General features: G+C 40.1%; 2 protein-coding genes across 2 annotated transcripts; one reads left to right on the plus strand and one right to left on the minus strand.

Annotated features, from left to right (window-relative positions):
* Positions 1-4,803: 4,803 nt before the first annotated feature.
* Positions 4,804-15,203, minus strand: PSMA2 (proteasome 20S subunit alpha 2). Its single transcript, XM_059074692.2, has 8 exons — positions 15,110-15,203; positions 11,436-11,512; positions 10,281-10,413; positions 8,730-8,852; positions 7,913-7,994; positions 6,341-6,414; positions 5,171-5,228; positions 4,804-5,083 (listed from the first exon to the last, which is right to left on the minus strand). The coding sequence occupies exons 1-8, from the start codon at positions 15,148-15,150 to the stop codon at positions 4,967-4,969; spliced, it is 705 nt and encodes a 234-aa protein (XP_058930675.1). The 5' UTR covers positions 15,151-15,203; the 3' UTR covers positions 4,804-4,966.
* A 145-nt stretch (positions 15,204-15,348) lies between these two features.
* MRPL32 (mitochondrial ribosomal protein L32) lies at positions 15,349-19,484 on the plus strand. Its single transcript, XM_059074693.2, has 3 exons — positions 15,349-15,519; positions 16,609-16,790; positions 18,926-19,484. Exons 1-3 carry the CDS (start codon positions 15,390-15,392, stop codon positions 19,178-19,180), a joined length of 567 nt encoding a protein of 188 aa, XP_058930676.1. The 5' UTR covers positions 15,349-15,389; the 3' UTR covers positions 19,181-19,484.
* The last annotated feature ends 1,219 nt before the right edge of the window (positions 19,485-20,703 follow it).

Here is a 20,703-nt window from a genome sequence, read left to right on the forward strand (position 1 = left end):
ATTCCCAGGCGGCAGCGCGGCCTCCAGAGTGGGGCTGACGCTAGCGCGGCGGCCATGTTTGTTGAGGGAAGAGGCTTCTCGCACTCCCGCCGCTAGGCCAGCGCGAGGGCGCGCGGCCACCTGGCCCCAGGAAAGATGATCTCCCACTGGGGCACCGGCCGCTCGATCCCCAGCGTGCCAGGCAGGCTGAACCCGTATCCTACCATCTAATCATGGTTAGACTGCCTGGGGCGGCAGTCGGTGCGTTTTGGTGGAGAAAACCTCCCGATCGCGCCCACCTCCTCTCCGCGGGTCAGGTACACCGTTTTGCTATCAAGCCCAAACCCCTACGAGTGCCAGACAGTGGTTGTCGTCTTAGTAAAAGTTTGGCTCATTTTAACAGAAAACTGGCTGGAGAGGCTTGTCAAAGGTTTCACAGCTGGTAAGTGCTGTAGCTGGGATTTCTGACCCCACCCCAAAGCACTTGCCACTGCGCCATCACGGGCTCTCCATTAGAAAGTGTCATATTAGAGACGCGCTGCCCTTCTCAAGAGGACAAACGATCGGTGGCTGGCTTCTGAAGGGCTGGGAAATTGATATTAGCTTTAGTAGAGTGTCCAGAGTCACCCATAAAGGCTAATTTTAAAAAATTTAAGCGGACTTTAAAATTAATCCTATGTCTGCCTGCTCCTTTCCTAAACCTTACTTAAATGACAGGAAAGGAATAAACCCACAAGACTAAAAAGAACAAGAGATACGTCGATACATTTTTCAAGACAAAGAGCAATAATGACACTTATTCAATGCTTATTATGTGGCAGGCATTGTTCCAAGTGCTTTTCAACATATTCAGTCCTCTGAGCCTAAAAGATATGGTTTAGAGTTAAGTCCGCCAGAGAGAGGTTATTTGAAGCCAGGAAGCCTCTCTGCGGAAGGAGCAGTTAGCAGAGAGAAGCTGCATCAAGTGATTCACAAATCAGGACCCCAGGAAGGCGCTGAACTACAGGTGCCTGGAAGGGAGGGGGGCAGTGAGGCGGAGCTGAAAATCGGCATTGTTTACATATTGTATAAGGAACAGACACCAAGTCCCCTCTCCTGTCCTGTGAAGCTGGGACCGTTACCCACCCTTCCCCAAGCAGAAGTCGAGTTTATGATGTTGAAGACAGGGAATCAGAGGGGTTCCAGACACATTATGAAAAGAGTTTTAAGTTTTCGTCCTGAATAGTAAAATGCTGTCGGCCCCTTCTCTGCCCCTCACGGAACGCTGGCACTCCTGTCCCACTCCCCTCATCACCCTCTCCCTCAAACCCTTTTTCTCTGGAGAAACAGAGCAAATGAAAGACCACAGAGAAATGGTTTATAGGTGCTGATATTTGGCATCCCCCAGCAGGTAGGTTTGGGTTTCACAAACACAGCACTTCCAAACATTTTTCTGTTTGGAATCTAAAGGAAACAGAAAGCAGAACAACAAAAAAATTTTTTTTGATATTTCAGCCATAAATCAAAGAAGAATTTTCTTTTTAAAGGGGAGATAATGGAGTATAGGAAAGAGTTCTTCAAAATTAAAAATATCCCAAATCTTAAAAACATCAATAGAAATGTAAGAGTGTAAAAATCTACTAAAAAGTAGAATTAAAAAAATAGGTGGAAAATATAGCAAAAACAAAAGGCTCCAGTATCCAATTAATAGTTTAAATGCGGAGACATTTCTTTCTAACCTAGAATTTAAAAACCCAGCCAATCAAGAGACAAGAGAAGAAAGAGTTTCAAAGACACAACCAGCTTGGATTAGAGCTGAAAGAGAGGGTTTCAAGAAACTTCTTGGAATGGTGCTGGGGGAGAGGGGCTGCGAAGGGTTGGGTGAGAACTGTCAGATTTTACCTTGTATCTGACAGTGAGGAAAACTGTGCAGAGCGTTTTGCAATCCCATTAGGGGGGAACTGGCAAGAATTAGTGACAGCTACAGAGAAAACAAAGCAAAAAAGTGAGGAAAAGCAATCACAGTATACTTACAATACCCCTAATAAAAATCTTTTATGCTAAACATTGTGATCTAATTAAAGCAGGAGGGAAGTGAGGGTGGTATGAGAGTTCTAAATTCTCATCTTGCAGAATAAAATGTTTATATGATGGCTGACCTTCAGGAATCCAGAAATAACCATAATAAGCCCACTGTTTTGAAATATGGGAGTACCTGATGGAATACTTAAAATGGGAAAAGTGATAAAACTCAGGGACAGGGCCTTTGATCAAGTGTTAAAAGTTATGTAACTTTTAAAATAGGCTCATGCTTAGGAAACTATCACTTACTTGGCAGGCAGGTATTGCTGGTTCGATAATTAAGGTCCTTGAGAGCAGGGTCAAGGGAGGAGTCTGAACTGAAGGAACCGTGTGAGGCAACGTGACATTAATACAGGACCACTGGACTGGGTTTCAGGAAATTAGGATTCTAAACCAAAGGAGTTACCAACTCTTACGTGTTCTCAGGCACTTCATTGAATATCACCTTGTGTTTCTTTACAACAGGGGCTCAGAGCTTGCCTACATTAGCAAGGAGACGCGTGATAAAGAGGTGAAGTTAAGCCTTAGAGTTGGCGGTTTCAGAACATAGCTGAGCAATAGATGAAAAATCCTTTGATCACCCTTCTCACCTAATCGGTGCCCAATAAGCCAGCACTGGATAATTATAAAGATCAGTATTACTTTCCTCCTTATTTCCCTTTCCTTTTCAACTCCCTCTTCCATGTTTTTAAACATTTAAACATTTTCAATGTTTAAACATTTCCATGTTTCACTGCTAATAACTGTTTTGCAAACTTGGATTCACGGTTCAGTTGAGGAACTGGAAGAGAAAAACAAGTGGAGGAAAATTTTTTAAGAGAAGATATAAAAAAACTGGACCAAAAATGGAGAGGGGAATGTATATTAGGAGCATTATGATACTTAAATAAGATTAAAAGAAGCTAGAATCCACCGGCTAGAAATGACAGAAGAGTCAGAGAACATTCAGGGATGCATAATGGGCTGTCAGACCAAAAACTTGAGTTTCCCAAGAACTGGAACAAAAGGGGACAACTGAAAATTAAGGTCAATGAAAAGAACAAACTGAGAACCAAGGGAGTTCTAGGCAGCTTCAGCTGAACTGGGCTTTGTACTTAACGGGGCAAGAGGCAGAGAATAGAACCTGGACACAGATCTGCTTCAGCTAATTCTTCCTCTCTTTATTCCATTGGACTTACTGTGTTAGCACCCAATAAGAACCTCCACGGGCTTTCTTTTTGTCCTAAATAAAAATGCCTTTACTCTTCCTTTCTTTGATTTGTAGAATTTTGGCATTCCTTTGGTTTCTTAATATTGGACATTAGAGAGAGCCTAAGCAAATTCAAAGGAGCTAAAACTTATGGGGTACTTAACCATTAACCTTGCCAGGCCTTTCACTTGCATAATCAAGTTTAGTCCTGAGAAAACCCTCTTAGATAATTACCTTGTACAGTCACTCGGCCAGTTAAGTGGGAGAGTTGAGACCTAACTCCAAAAACCATTCCTTTTTAACGCGAAGTTCTCCTTCTAGCGTGCTGGATTCACAACGTACCAAGAGCCCATGAGGAGAGACTGTTATGTTAAATGAGGCCTTCTAGGAATAGGTCAAGCTGGTATCTCCCATCATAACGCTTCAGCCACTACAGGGGTGTTACAGTGAGAGTGGGTAGAACTGAGAATCCTGACAAAATGCTCCAGGCTAAACTTGGCTAGATCATAACCAAGATCTTTTGAGCCACATTTAAATCACAGAAATGCCCACGATCTCTTTGTTGGTAAGAACAGTGACATTCATAAACTCTATGTTCTGTGAGCAAGACTAATGACACGATTTCTCTTATCCTATGATGCCTTAAAAAACAAAAAAAAGAAAACTAAGTGCTATGCCTTCACATATAACGAAAACAGGCTTCAGGTACCCCATTATCTGCTTGCTTCTATGAGCCTTAATTTGCAGTGAAGGTTCTTTTTTTTTTTTTTTCTTCCATTTTTTGGCCATGCCACAAGGCTTGTCGGATCTTAATTCCCTGACCAGGGATCGAACCCCCACGCCCCCTGTACTGGAAGCGTGGAGTCTTACCCACTGGACCACCAGGGAAGTCCCTGCAGTGAAGGTTCTGATTACACTGAGATTACATGAACGAGGGAGAGACTTAAGCCATGATTTTGACATTTAAGTATTAGTATTTTATTTCCAGCACTCACGTTCATCTTTGAGTTAAAAAGATTTAGTAGATTCTAGGGGGCTCTTTTTAAATACATTTACCTACTTGCGACAGAAAAACCAACAGGAGCGAGCACACCATTTCTGACGTATGTACACAATATGTCTCCTATAGGAGACTGTCTGGCTTAGCACTCTTGGCAGCTCCAGTGCAATCGCACAGAGCACCCTAGGGTTTCCCTGACCCACACTTAATGGTGCCTGAAACACACCTGTGCTTCCACCTTGCCTCAGAACCCATGAAAGTCTGCAGATTCTCCCACCACTCTAAAAGCAGTGATGTTTACCGAAATCAACATTTTGCTTTACTGAAGCAGACATCTGACAGCAAAGAGAGTAACAAGAGTTGGCTTAACCCAAGCTGCGTGAGGACTCAAGACAGTGTCACCATTCTGCTTTGTAATGTAAAGAGAGTAACAAGAGTTGGCTTAACCCAAGCTGCGTGAGGACTCAAGACAGTGTCACCATTCTGCTTTGTAATGTAGTTTCCAGAAATCAACTGTGATGAAAAGCAGGATATAACTATGTTAAAATTTTACTAATTCCTAGAAATCAGGAAGTTGAATTTAACAGTTTATTATGATTTATAAGTCTCATTTTAAAAACATCAGTCCATCAAACCATGTAGAAATAAGTATGCAAAAAGTCTGGAAAACAAAAACATACTTTAAACATGTTTAAGTAGAGAGGTTCTGAAATTCCAGATTTTCAGTCACTTCATTGTTATGCAATGGCAGCCAAGTAATCCTTAACTTCAGTTGGAGTCAGCCTCCTAAATCCGGCTTCATTGCAGATTCCAACTTCTATGTTATCTTCTGTCATCTGCCCTTCAAAGCTTTCCTGATCAAGAAGGAGGGAAAAATTTGAATTTTCCAAGCAGTTAATTATACAATCACTACAAATCCAACTGTTAGATACTGAACTAACCTTTAGCGTTAATATGGCTGTATGAATGGCATCTTCAAGTTCCAGATCTTCATTATATCTGAAGAATGTTTTGAAAAAAACCCAATGATTTACGGCGCTATTAACATTATTTATGGCTATGTAAACACAATGACAGCAACAGCGTAAGATTTTTTAAACATCTAAAACACTCTTAAAAATATTAAGTTACAGATTAATTCTTTTTGCCACCTCACTGAGCTAGCTGCCCCCAGATAATAAATTGACAATTATTTGGTGTGCATTCCCGACATCATGAAGAGCGTAACCCTAACGTGAGTTTATTTTAGGAAACTTCCTTAAGTATAAACATTTTAATACAATCAGAGTGTGGTGGCAATATTATAACTACTTATAAAAATAAAGCAGAGAAATCAGACTTTTGCTAAAATTTCTTATGGTTTTTATGTTTGGAAGACTCACTAATATGTAAAAGGAAAAAAAAATGCTTTAAGATCCTAAGCTTATTTAAATTTACCAATTAATCCCGAGTTTTTAAGATTTTTAAGTAATCTTAACATGAATATTATGTGGAAATGTACTGAGAAGGTTCATTTGGTGGTTAAAATCAATTGCGAACTCTTCCCATTCAAAATGTAGGACATTTTTTGGTGGGCTACAATAAAGCCGAGTCTAGAATACAGCTGGAAGTAAGTGAGAACAGTCTGCTGTGCTGGCAGGACAGATTTTTACATATCGCTCCACTTTTTATCAAGTACATACATCACAACTTTAATCCACCATCAACACCAGGTTTGGTTTCACAATGGTTTTTTTTTTGTAATTGTCAAAATGTAAACTGTTATCACTTAAATCATTAAAAAATTTTCCTCCCCAATTTTTTAACTCCAAATCCAAGGGTCTTTTTTTTTTTTTTTTGAGATAGTAGGAAAAATGAAGTAAAAAAATAAAAATAATATTTAGGAAAAAAAGCATGAGAATGCAGAAAGAGAAGTTCATAAGAAATGAATATTACCACGTAATATATTGAAGGCCGGGGAGCCAGAGTAGAGAAAAGTTTGTTTGTTCTATCAGGTACACAGGCTTGAATACACAGTCATACAACAAATTAGTTTAGATTCATGATATTATTTAAAGAGAGCTGAAAACTGTAAAGTAAGTTTGCTAATGGATCTAGTTTTATGAGCCCACCTTTTCTCAAGGAAAGTTTTCCCATTCACATAGTTCTTTCCCATTGCTGTGGCTTTCCAGGCAAAGTAAGCTCCCTAGTCAGGAAGGGAAGAGGAAAAGAACATTTTAAATCATTAACCTAATTACCTAGGATGCTGACATTTCTGTCTCAGTTCAATAGTTCGTCTCTAACTTCTAAGGTCACAAAATATTTACTGGAATGCAACGGAATACGTCATAAAATATGTCAGTGGGATAAATCACAAAAAGGCATGAAGACACTTTTGGAGGTTATGGAGAAGTCCAGCATCTTTACTGTGGTGATGGTTTTCTCAGGCATTTACATACATCAAAAACCCATCAAATTGTACACTTTAAATATGTGTAACTTATTGTACAAAATTTATGTATAAAAAAAGGAAACTGGTTAACTTAGAGCAAATAATCAAAAGTAATATTGTAGCTTACTAGGATTGAAGGGCTCTAGAAATCTGTCATATATATCTGAAAAATGGTAACCAGTTATCATCATCAGCGAATAAATTAAAGACACAGCTTTGCATTAAAATTTTTCAAAGGTGTTGATATTTTGTAATCTAATGTTAAATGAAAGCAGCAGCAGTATGTTGTATATAACATGACTCACCTATTGAAAAAATACATACACACACATACACACAGACACTGAAAGAAACAGACCAAACATATTTTAAAAGAAACAACTGCCTTTGAGACACAACAGGGGAAAAAGGGCAAATGGTGAAAGCTGGATGCCAGTGATGCTGGCTCTGCTACCCCCAGGAAAGGAAGGTAAGAGGGCTTGTCATTTAGCTTCAGAAGCTCAGATATGGGGAAACAGACACTGTCAGAGTTCCCTAAACACTTAATTTTTCTGATTTAAGTAACAACCAAAATATATATATTTTTTGCCTTTTCAGATTACAAAGCTAGTTTGAATTGAGTGAACTTGCCATTATCTAGTGATCTATAAACTATGAAAGATCAGTATCTAATCACGAGTGTTTTGCTCCAGGTCTCCTCACAGCAAACGTGAGTGACAGATGTGAGACACCTGTGGAGGAGAGGTACCCTCTGCAGACACCTGCTAACCTGAGCACCAACCTTCTGCTTCAGAGCAGACAGCTCATCCATGGTGCAAAACAGCGAATTCAAGACGGACATCATTATTTGTACGGGAAGAGTCACACTAAAGTCAGCCCCAAGATTAAACTGACTGACTGCAAAGGGCACTGCCCCCACCCAGACCTTAGCTTTAATTATAATTTTTTAAAAGTAAAAGAATTCCACAGATTTAAAGAGACTTGATAACAACTATTTCAACTAATCATTCAAGGTATGTGAAGCCGAGCAACATACCAGAAGAACACGGGGGGCAGAACTCAAGTAGCTTCCTTATCAGAAGACTGAATTACCAACATTTTAAACGTGCAAGTGAGTATATACTACTTCTAAAGCCCAAATGAAAAACAAAGAGAAAATACTCTAGTTTTTAAGCTTTTTATGGCTTCCATTTTTACTAGATATTCAAAGAGCCCTCCGACAAATCCCTCAAACACATCTAATGATACTTACAGATGGATCTGACTGAAATAAATATGGTCGTCCCTCATTCCAACCACAAATAAGTAAAGAAACTCCAAATGGACGAACACCACTGAAGAGAGAGAAATGAAAATTACTTGCCATCTTCATGGTGTTAAAGTCAACCTAAGCTAAGAATTTATTAATACCCTCAAGTAAAGCAAGTGATCAGGTAAACCGAATTAGACTTCTAACTTCCCTAAAAAGTATTTAACACCATTCTAAACAAATCAATTCAAAATGAATTTTCCTTATGGTACTGAGGAAAGACAGTCAAATCATTTTGGTAAATGGACTGATACAAACATCAGGGTTACTAAGTGTGGAGTAACAGTGTCCTAACAAAATGACACATTTCAACAAACGCAGCTTTTCCACTGGCTTTACAAATCAGCAGCTACCTCATCCGTGTTCACACCCAAGCTCAAGAACACTGGAATTAAATAAATATGAATGTGTCAAAGAGTTATTGCTTTCATCATGTGCTTACAATAATTTCCGGTTAGAAGATAAATTTGGAAGCAGCAATGACTGTCTGCCCATACAGAAATGTTTTAATTACTAGCAAAAGGACTTTATCTAGAAGTTGGTTTCTGCTACCATACGAACAGCAAGAAAACATTCCCATTTTCTCTTTAAAAAAATATTTCGGGTTCAGTTAAGATCAGAGATGTTCATCATAGTGATTTTCTCCACTGATTAAGAAAATATAGGAATACTAAGCCCTCTTTTTAAAAAAAATATGTCTACTCATAAAATGATTTTTTTTCTAATTCATGACACATTTCAAGTAATAAAATCAACCTACCCTGACTGGGTGTATTCTTGCATCACGGAAGCTACTCTCTGTACCAGCTGAGCTGTGGGAATGGGTTCTTGGTAAACGAGATAGTATTGTTGAGCTAGTTTTCGAGCTCTGTGCACAAGCACTCTGACAAACAGAAAAGAAATAAGATTTAATTAAAATTCAGATGCTTTACTATTTAAAGACTCATTCTCCTTCTATAGGCATATACCTATAGCACAAGTTTGACATGTATCTCTAACAGTAGCTCTTAGTTCTAAGCCAGTCTTGTTCTTACATCCGATTATGGTTAACTGACAAGAAAATATCAGAGCATCACTGAGGAGACAAACCATATATGAACAAGAACAAGGCAAAAGGAAGGAAATTATGGACTGGGGGGGGTACCCATTAGCTTAGCAGCCACAGCTCTAGCGTACACAAGAACTTTGTATCTCGCGACAGCATCTTCAAGATTGTGCCCCCTTATCCCAAGGGCAGGCACCTTGTCTTTTTATATTTCACTCCAGGCAACAGGCTAATACGCACACACACACACGAGTCCAGGCATATTTTTCTCACTCTGCCTCAATCTTGTTCCACAGACTGGACTTCAAAGAGGACCCTCCAGAGATTAATGAACAACGTGAAACTAATTATAACTTTAAAAAATGTCAAATTTATCAAAAGTGTAACAATTAAATATATTAGCAAGAGCAGCAGGATTTACCTTTGCCTGCTCGTGTACTAATCTGAGCTCTGCACATTATCCCTCTGAACAATACTCCTGTGGTGTCAGTTTATTCTCTGAGTGCTAGTACACTGCAGTCTCCCTTCCATGCAGTGGTAACAGGATCCACTGTAGTGAAGCCTGATCACATGCCAGGGACACTGGTGCTTTTTCTAACTCATGAAATTTTGGCTCTACCTATCTTACTCCGCAAAAATCAAGAATGAAGTAATAATATTCCTTTTGCTTCTTACATGACAACCAGAAAGCTGCCAATCCCTTTAAACCTGCTGGTGCCCTGATGTAACAGGATTACTCTCTTCCTGTGAAATAGCAAAGGAGTGATTATATAAACATCTGGATTCGCACTGGCTGTCATACTCCACAACTTCCAGTGGCCTTTTGAGAATTCTGTCCCTTTGCTAAAAACAGAAATAAATAAAATGAGGTTAACTCTGGATGGTATGCTGTCTGACAACTTTAAAAAAATATAGTTTATTATAACATGTATTGCTTTTGTTGTTTTGAAAATACATTTAGAGAACAGCAAAGCCCTTGCTGAGCCCTTGGACGGTAAAAGAGGGATTATGATCAGAAGGGAAAACCAGTGAACAGAGATGAGAGGGGTAAGTACTGTATCCATCTCCTCTTTTACAACTGAGTGGCACTGAGTTCTTCTCCTTCAAATAAGCCCCAGTCTGTCTCATACTGGCAAACTAAGTTCAGCTGCCAACGATGAGAAGTTGGGAGATTAAAGGAAAAACATCCTTTGATTTTTCTCCTCAAAGTACAGATTACAAGGAATTCATGAGATGGTAAGAAAAAGAATAAAGGGTACAAGGTACCTGTAATCTGGGCCCATGCCGCTATACACCAAACCTATATGCTTGGTGATTGGTTCCACTTTGTGGACACTTCGCTCGTCATACAAAATGGATTTCTGTTTCTTCTCAGTTGCCAAGACCACACCATTTGCAGCTTTAAAAATAAAAAAAAACTTAAATGTTATTTAGAGACTCTCCTTCAACGGTTTTCTAGCTGCAGAAGCATTTCAGCCTAACTCCTTTATTTTTTCTTATTTATAAAACCTTTCCTTCTGGATTTCTATATTAAAATTGCCCAAGGAATGGTAAATCAACTTTCCCTCAACGGTCATCTGTATTGCACTAAGAAATCCCTCAGCTAAAGGTATTACACAACTTTTCTTAAGAAAGAGTCCATATGTTTTAAAATAACGGAATTCTGCCTACTTGGCCTACTGTTCTAATAATCTGAAATTTTACAACCAATGATATGCTTTTTATAAGTTATCTTTAAGTTTTACGATTAACCTTTTCTAAGTTATGGAAAGAACAGAAACTGCCAGAGAACAGTGATACATAATCAGTGGAAAAAACAAAAGAATACTCAGTTTTCTGAATAGGAAAAACTATTTGTGGGTTATCACAATAGATAAAGGCGCTATATTTATTTTGAAGAAAAAATTAATCATCTTCTTTGGCTTATTACTTTCTTTAAACATCAAAATAATGCAGATTAATAAAAAGAACTGTTGGGACTTCCCTGGTGGCGCAGTGGTTAAGAATCCACCTACCAACTCAGGACACGGGTTCAAGCCCTGGTCTGGGAAGATCCCACGTGCCGCGGAGCAACTAAGCCCGTGTGCCACAACTACTGACCCTGCGCTCTAGAGCCCGCGAGCCACAACTACTGAGCCCATGCGCCTAGAGCCCATGCTCCGCAACAAAGAGAAGCCACCGCAATGAGAAGCCTGCGCACCGCAACAAAGAGTAGCCCCTGTAGAGAAAGCCCACACGCAGCAACGAAGACCCAGCACAGCCAAAAATAAATAAATTTATAAAACAAAAAACCCAAAAAGAACTGTTAAAAAATTATGCTGCCACAGCTATTTACTTTTACATTAATTATCTATTAATCCCAAAAGAACACATTACGACAACTAATAACAGGAAACCGAAATGAATGAAGCATTTAATTACCTTTAATTCCCACTGAAGGGGCTCCTCCAGCTACAGCAGCCAAAGCATATTCAATCTGGACAAGTTTACCAGAGGGGCTTAAAGAGAAACAAAGGTATTGCTAAATTCACATTCTCAAATACTTATTAGAGGAACACCTCTGAGAAAAGGGCAGGTAAATAGGCCAAATCCATTAATCAAGCACCAAGGAACAGCTGGGCTTTGAAAATTTATCATGAAGTTGTACGGAAACTAAGTTTATTCATAGTGTAACACTAATCTCTTTCCTTAGGTTGTTTTCTCTTGTCTGCCACTTAAAGCAGCATCATTACTGTTGCCTTTCACCACTTACCAACCTTGTGACTTTGGGCAAATTACTTAACCTCTCTGTGTCTCAGTCTTCTCATCTGTAAAACTGGGATAAGAGTAGTACAGTAGTTACCTATCAATATTTCAGAGGTTGTTGTGAAGACTAAATGAAGCGATGCCTTTTGTTCCCGGCACAAAATGAGCAGCCAAGTAAATACCAAATAGTAATATTATTAAGAACATGTATGTGTCTGTTAAATACCAAATAACAGCAAACAATCCATGTGGGTGGAGTTAAACATTTTATAAAGCAGACATGGCCTAAGACATAAAACCTAGATATCAGTCACAACAAAGCATTTGCTATATAATACAAAACTATTTTGAGATGCCGTGAGCTGGCTATACTTAACATTTCTGGTTCCGTGAGTCTGGCAGCCAAATGCTACTAGCCAGGCCCAAACTGGCTTTTTAGGTCACACTTTATTTCGATCTAGCTGCTGAGTTAGAACAATTACTATAAATGTCACCAACCTTTCTGTCCTATTGACCAAGTCCTTGAATGAAAGTAATTTGTACAAAGTGACACATAGCTAGGTCCACATCTCTAGTCTACTACTGAAAATATAATCTTCAGTTTCAGAAGGTCATCTGTTTCATCTTCATAAAATTATAGATACTCTCTGTCACTCAAGTCTCATCTCACACCATCCCACCTTGCTCCAGACACACAACTACTGCTCTTCACATTCAACCCCTGACAAGAGAATTCCTCTGTCTGCCGGGCACGTCACCACTGCCTGGTGAACTCCTTCCAAGTCATCCTCCAATCCCTAGTAGAAATGTCATGTCCTCAGGGAAGCTGCCCTGACCACCCAGACTAGGTTGAATCCCACACACTCATACCTATACTGTCTCATGCTTCCTCTTTGGCTAAGATTCATCCTACTTGAATTATTTTTTCAACATTTACAAAGTGTAAGCTCTGTTCAGTCAGTACTCCAACACACAGCCTATGACCAGGTTCATTTGACTGACAGACGCACATCTAGACCTATTTAAGGAATAAGCCTAGGGGCAGCAGTTTAAAGACTGTTAAATGACAAAATTAGCTGACTTGAGCAGAAAAACAGCAATAAGCATTTAAATTTTTAAATTAGGCTGTACTTGTTTTCCTTTAATGGTCCCTATTTCAATAATCGTATCATGACATTCTGGGTCCATCCAGCTTTCAATTATTCTTCAATACCTAGTTCAAATACCTCTGGGGACATTTCAAAATATTAGGTAAACTTAAAAGTTAGCTTTTCTTCTGTTGCCATAATCACACATACACACTTCTATCACTGCATCTTTCTGTATGAAAGCTCGCTAACCTGTGAACTCACCGAGTTATCAACCATCTTTGTATTCAATCATGCCACTACCCAATTCCGAAGCACCAGCATCTCTACCAGGGATAACTGAAATAGCCGTCTAACTAGTTTTCATCTTTTCCATTCTTACTTCCCTTCCCCCACCCGGAGTTACTTTTGTACCATGTCATTCCCCATTTAAATCCTATAATAACTTCTTGGTTCACTTACAATAAAAGCTCCTTACTCTGGCCTACAGGGCCCTGCAAAATTGGCCTGACCCATGCTAACTCTCTGCTCATTATACTCTAACACACTGGCCTTCTTATCAGTTCGGTCCTTCTCAACTTTGGCACTTTCATACATGCTCTTCCCTCTGTCTGTAACTCTCTCTACCCCTAAATCTTCAAATTGTTGGCTCTCTTTCATCTTTCAGTCCCCCAGAACACTGGTCTTTCCTGACTACCCAATCTAAAGTTTTGTTCCTTCTTTCTCCCTCTCTTGGTAAAAATTCCTGAGTAAAGGAAAAACATTCTTCAGAATGCATTAGCAGGCACCCATTTGTTTATCCACTTATTGTCAATATCCCCAACTAAATGTAATCCTCAAGAACACCTCCTATACTATAGTCTCTTGTCATTCCACCTTTAGTAGTTTAACTGAGTACAACAGGCTAGAAACAAATTTTTTAATCTAAAACAGAAATGCACTATCACGTTAAAAAGCAAAAGAGTGTGTTTTAATAAGGAAATTTATTATAGAAAGATTCAGTCCCTGATAACATATGATTGTTTTATGTTTCAGCTCCACTAGGGTTACACTCTCTTAAAGATAGAGGTCCAGGTTTGCTTTGTTCACGAATATGAACAGTGACTACTTGGCAAACATTGTTCCCTATTGTTGTATATGATGAGACCTTTTATTAAAAGAAAGGTATTTTAGCATTTTAAGAAGACGTCGCACAGTAGTGGAAAGTGTATTAAATTTGTCGTCAGAAAGAACCCAGTCTGAATGTTAACTCAGCTACTCACCTATGACCAGGGACGAGTTACTGAATTTGCCTGAGCTGTAGTTAGCTCTTGTGTAAGGTGCTGAGATAACATTTGTCACAGATGGTAGCCCAGAGATGGACTAAGCTCCACCCACACAAAGTCCTCAACAAGTCAGATGGGCCCACCTTCAGCAGTCAGATAAGAATACATTTTAATTAAACGGGGCATCACTGGTCTGTAAGAAAATGGCCAAATTGAATCCTTCCCCGGTCGATTTATTAAATCCTTTGGTGACGGTTTTCTTACTTTGGGAATGATGATAGTTTAACTCAAGTTTACTTTGAAAAATATTCTTATCTACCTGTTCTAAAATAAAAAAGCCTACAATCTTCTTTTTAAATAAATATATCCCCTTCCCAAAATAATAGCCAAAACGCAAATGTAGCCTAGTAGTTTGGCGCCTACAAAGACTATAGAAAGATAAATAACGCTTTCACTTTCAGTCGTTAAGCTTCCAGTAGAGGCACCAAAGAAAACGAAAACGAGAAGAGGTTTCGAGAGACATTAGTGCCAAATGGAGACTAAGACTCGGACCAAACTGTAAAGTTAGGGCTTTCCGAGAAAAAGGGACCCCATAGGTCTGACCAAGATTCCGAGCTCCAGAAACCCCCGAATCAGGCCTACTTCGGACAGGAAGGAAATCTTGAATTCTGAACGGGACACCCGGAGACAGCTAATGCAAAGCTGCTTTCTTCCCTAATCTCCAAAGCTAAAGAAAATCCCTGGGTGAGGGCCTCAACCTCCTGCAGCGTCAAGGTCGCCCCGGACCCCCCGACTCGCGTTCCCACGGACCCCAGGCACTACTGCTCCCCAGGCCGCGGGAGGGCCCTGCAAATGACTTTGCAAAGTCTCATTTCCACCCCCATTCCCTGCTGGGCCCTCCGGAAGTACCAAGTCAGAGACTAGGACTGTAAAAACCGGGCCAGCAGAGTTCCTGCAACCTCGGTTACGAGGAGGACCTCCGGAGCCCCTTCCATACCTGAATGTAGTCAGCGAAAAGCTGTAACCACGCTCCGCCATCTTTACCCGAAGACCCAGCGCACATCCGCACACATGCGCACTGCGGCCCGTTTCTCTTCATTTCCCCTCCCCGCGCCTTCCTTTCCCTCTCTCTGATTGGAGGAAAGTCAGAGACGCTTCAGGGGCATGCTGGGAGTTGTAGTTCCAGGTGCGGGTTTGCCCGACTCTGCGTGTGTGCGCATGCTCGACGTAGGGGCGGGACCCAGCGGTCCGGTGGGCGTGGTTTTCGGGCGAGCAACATGGCGTCTGCCATGCTGATGCTGAAGGTTCTGAGGTGGCCCGCAGCCCAGGGACTCCTTCGGAACTTTTGGGAGCAACTGCAGCGGAAACTTCGGCAGAGCCGGCAAGGCTTTCCCAGTCCTCAATGGGGTACGTAAAGAAAACATGGAGAGGGTGGGGGTCCCCCCCCCACCCCTCTCCACGGAGAGGGGTGGTGGGGAGGGGACCCCAGACAGAGTGGTGGGCACCGCTCGTACTCTGCCCTGCTCCCGCGTCCTGATCTTGGGCCACGCGCAGGGGACGTTGTCCCGGACATTCACTTACTTAGAAACAAGAGACACCTGTTTTTGCTCCCCAGTCCCCTGCAAATAAAGGGGGAAAAAGTCCTCTGATCGTCCCATTCGTCCTACATATGTTTACTGAGATAATCTCCAAAACAGTCTCCACTTTTCAACTGAAGAAGTAGGCTCAGAAAGGTCTCAAGGTCACACAGACTTTCCAGAGCCTGCGCTATTACATCAGGCTATGCATAGCTATACTTTTAGATATACTGACAAGGAATATACCAGTTGTTAAGTGTTAGACAGCTTTGTATATTTTTAAGAGTTCCTGAAGTCAAAAGAACTGTTGCAAGTCTGAGGAATATAGCAAAGAGAGGGTAAAGGAATCTCTCTGATTTTATAACCAATTTTAAAAACAAAAGTGAAATGTTGATGGTCACATAAATAAATTAACATTCTACAAAGAGTGATGAACTAGTTCTTTTCCTTAGAGAACTGACGGATTGAGATTAAATATTATGAAGAACGAAGTGACTTAAAGGGCCCACCAGGATATGACTGAGGAGCTAACCCAATTTGAATATAATATAAAAGGGCAATCAACAGTTATCTCAGTGCCAGTAGGAAGTGGATTTTGGAAATCTCAAGCTTAGATTTATTCATGTTTACTACTAAACCCCTGAGTTCTGTATTATGAGAAACTCTTGGTAGAATTTAACCGATTTATTTAAGCAGGTGCCACTAAGAAAAATTCTGTGTTTTTTAAAATTACTTTATGTATAAGCTTTACTATATTTCAATAGCTAGTAAGGTTTCCTGTTAAATGCCTGTTGAATGTAATATTTTAAGTTATATGTGCCTTTTGATATATCATTGTTGATTTTTAAGGAGAATGATACCTGTAAATGGTCATTTAGAAGGTAGAAACTGATTCTGTATCTCCATGTTTGTTTTGTAGGACCAGCTTTAGCGGTCCAAGGTCCAGCTATGTTTACAGAACCAGCAACTGATACCAATGGAAGTAAGGAGATTTCCAGCTTTTTGGACAACATCTTTTGGATGGCAGCTCCCAAAAACAGACGCAGCATTGAAGTTAACAGGTGTAGGAGAAGAAACCCTCATAAGCTTATTAAAGTTAAGGTAATATGGTGATTTTTGTGGGTATGCTTTTTCTCATGTCCACCACTGCATATTCTCTTGGTTTATTCACATAACCCATGAGTGAATTATTTTCAGATCTTACATGTCTACCTTCCTCTGGCCTAAATTGAATACAATATTCTCGTTATGTATGTGTGTGTATCTACTGTCTTATAGCCTAAGTCTTAGAAACATAGTCAAGGAAGGAGATTAAAGTCTGGACAGAGGACTGGATTGTTAAGAGTCTATGTGACTTTTGTATTGTGAGCTGTGCTAGTCCTAAGCTGTGTGATTTTGAGCCATATATGAATAAACATTTTAACTATGGCAGACCCTAAAATTAAAGTCAGAAGCGTAGATCTATTCGATTATGGGGTTTTACTAGCCCTTACAGATTTATTCTGTTCTTCACTGTATCCAATAAGGTACTGTAAAGGAAAATCCTTAGATGAGTAATAAAAATAGCTAATATCTATTAAGTGCTGATGATGTATCTAAGCTCTTTACATGAATTTTCTCATCATATCCTCACAACCCCCCAGAGTAAATATTGTTTTGCTCAGTTTTAGAATGAAGAAACTGAGGCAAAAAGAATTTGCCCATGGTCCCAGACTTAAAAGGTGAAGCCAGGATTTGAACCCTAGGAGTCTCCTATTGAAGTCACATTCTTCTCTTGAAACTTTGTGTCTGTGTATTCCTATCCTCAGACAATTCTAGCTCTCAGTGCCCTTTCTCCCTCACCGCCCCCCCCCACCATGTCCCATGGGTACCTTTTCTTCATTGATCTAGTAACAAAAATGTTAGCGGTTTGTTCCCTTTGATCTGTTAATTTATGGCTCTAACAGCCGTGATTTGAGTTCCTGTTTACAACGCTGCATTCCCCAGCAGTGGGGCAGTACAGATGGAACTCAAGGACAGGAAATGGACTTTTATGAGCCTCCACATTCAGTATTAAACCAAACCCTTAGAACTTAAGCGCTAAAGTATTATTGAGTCACAGTTGGGACCAGACTGAAAATGTGCAACGGAAAAATACTTCATTAATTGAGGCACCAGTAATTCATACAATTTGCTTGAGAGAATTTAAGAGTTTAGGAATGAGATCTGTTACATGACTTCCCTGACTTTGTTTTTTCCGAGGGAAGAGAATAGCTCTCGTCTTGTTCATTCATTTCCTTTGGTGAATTGTTTTCTGCTACATATAGTGTGTTATGCTGAGGGATTTGTTAGGTAAAGGACACCAAGTGACAGTGGGTATTTTTTCCATACCTCGAAGTTGGATGTGCGATCCAGTTTTCCAGGGATTGGAGTAAGATGAGAAGTCGGTGAGGCACATGATTTGCAGGGTTTTCTGTTTCTTTCAGAAGATGGAGTTCTTTTTGTCGTCTGTTCACAGGTGTTTGTAGATTAATCTTCGGAAGTGCTCAGAGTTTCTTTGATGTTCTCCTTTACTATCTTTCTATTTCAAACCTGCCTTTAGAACACAATGAAAGGACTTCTTTAGAGGTTAGAACTGTCTTATTAAAGTTGGGTAGATATATAAAACTCATGAAAATACCCTCCAATTGTAATATATAGGGAGTTTACATTAAGGAATAATCAGTGTTCATTTATAGGAAGAAAACTCACACCACATACCAGCTCTACTTCATATGGGAATTTGAATTGCACTCTGATGACCAGGGGAAGCCAACTTGTAACGTGTTTATCATCTTGTTCTTCCCAGGATAGACTGAAAGAAAAAGTGAATTCTCTTTACCTTGGTGTCTTATTTAAGATGCTGGCTGTGTGGATCACCCCAGTGTGTTGATGGGCTCTTTATCAGATGTTCAGTTTTTGAGGATGGGGGAATGGAGTACCGTTTCACATAATAAGACTGTTGTATTTAAGTAAAAATGTACCAGATTCGAAGTCGGTAGACCTGAGTTCTAGTCCCAGTTTTTCTACTAATTCAAATCAATGTGTGTCCTCAGTTACCCTATTAAAATGAGGTTGAACTGGGTGGTCCCATGACCTTGTGCCGCATGGACATTCCAAGAAAGTTTACATATAAGCCTCATTCCTGTCAGTGATGACGTGTGCGTTATGTTGCCTCTTGTTAAAATGTTTTCGTTTGGTTGTTTTTTTTTTTTAAGAACAATATAGACGTTTGTCCTGAATGTGGTCACCTGAAACAGAAACACATCCTCTGTGGCTATTGCTATGAGAAGGTGTGTAAAGAGACAGCGGAAATCAGACGACAGATAGGGAAGCAGGAGGGAGGCCCTTTCAAGGCTCCTGCCGTGGAGACCGTGGTGCTGTACTTGGGGGAGACACCCTCCAAGCAAGACCAGGGCAAGAGGGTCATCGAGCGAGAACGGAAGCGGCCGTCCTGGTTCACCCAGAATTGACAGCAAACATGTTTCGAGAGGATAGCTTCACACAAGACATTTCTCCTGAAAAAGAGAAAGATTCTTTGTTTTTATATTGGTTGTGTGCTTGTTTTTAAATCATCGGCATAGCCTAAGTCATTCTTTATAAGCAGTTAGTTTTTTTGCGGGTAATTTGAGGAATGCATCAGGAGTAAAGTCTGAAGATGTTTGTTTATGCAGAGGCTCAGTAGATTTGTGTCTGTTTCTATTATACTATGAAGTTTTAGTAAACAGAATTTTCAGGACAGAAAAATAAAACATAATTTAAAATTCGTAGCCAGAATTACACGTCTGGGCTCTGGTTTTTTTTTGTTTGCCACTGGTTTTTCTTACAAGAATACTTACACAAATGCTTTTGTTTAAGTAACACCTGAAAATAGGTTATTTTAATTCTGGGTATCGCTTTTTTAAGATGGTAGATGTAGCAGTAAGAAAAAGTTCGTTCTGTTTTGTTTGTTTGTTTGTTTTAGCAAATTAAAATGGCCTTTGTATGGCACTTTATAGGAGACATGTTCATTTACTTAGAAGTAGTTCTTGACATTTCACATTAAATCAAGATGACGTTCAGAATTCATTAGATGGCTCATGAGATCTGTAATTTGTAGTCTGGGGAGAGAGATTTTTTAAAGGAGATGTGAGTGAATTCAGTAGCACACAGAACATGTGCTGAGGGGGTTGCCCTTGAATTTTCCTTCTAGGATGACCTGTTAGTTTATTTCACATTTCATCATATTTATCTCTATAGCAATGGCCTTTTTAACTTAACGCAATTCATTTTATATTTCCGTCTCCTTCCCCCACTCCTGTGTCTACCCTGAGTCCAAGGTTTGCTGTTTCCTGCCTCGTTGAAAAAAATAATAAAAGTGAGGTAGTGTATTAAAACACAAAGTAAGAGAATTATAGTTGAATGGAAAATTAATAGACAAAATAAGATAAAGCCCAGGGATATATTCAAAACAAAATGCATGCTACAGTAGCCTGAGTACTTACAAGAATTAGGCAGTGAATTCAACCCTGAACTTGTTTTGCCTTGAAAAGGACGTCCATTGATAAGTCTCCACAAGTTAAGACACATAATCCAGGGGCTTCCCTGGTGGCGCAGCAGTTGAGAGTCCGCCTGCCGATGCAGGGGACGCGGGTTCGTGCCCCGGTCCGGGAAGATCCCACGTGCCGCGGAGCGGCTGGGCCCGTGAGCCGTGGCCGCTGAGCCTGCGCGTCCGGAGCCTGTGCTCCGCAGCGGGAGGGGCCACAACAGTGAGAGGCCCGTGTACCGCCAAAAAAAAAAAAAAAAAAAAACACATAATCCAGAAGTATACCTCTATCCTGGTATTGAGGCCTAAGGTTAAGTTTTGCCCCTGGGACTTCATGAGGACTCTGATGGGGTCATCCATATTAACATTCCTAGAAGTAAAATGACCAAAGTCATGTGGTACAGCACAGATCCATGAGATATTGGAGTGCAATTCAGTGAAAGCAAATCCTTAAATCTTCCAAAGTACCAG

The sequence above is a fragment of the Kogia breviceps genome, chromosome 9 (assembly GCF_026419965.1).
Source record: "Kogia breviceps isolate mKogBre1 chromosome 9, mKogBre1 haplotype 1, whole genome shotgun sequence".
NCBI lineage: Eukaryota > Metazoa > Chordata > Mammalia > Artiodactyla > Physeteridae > Kogia > Kogia breviceps.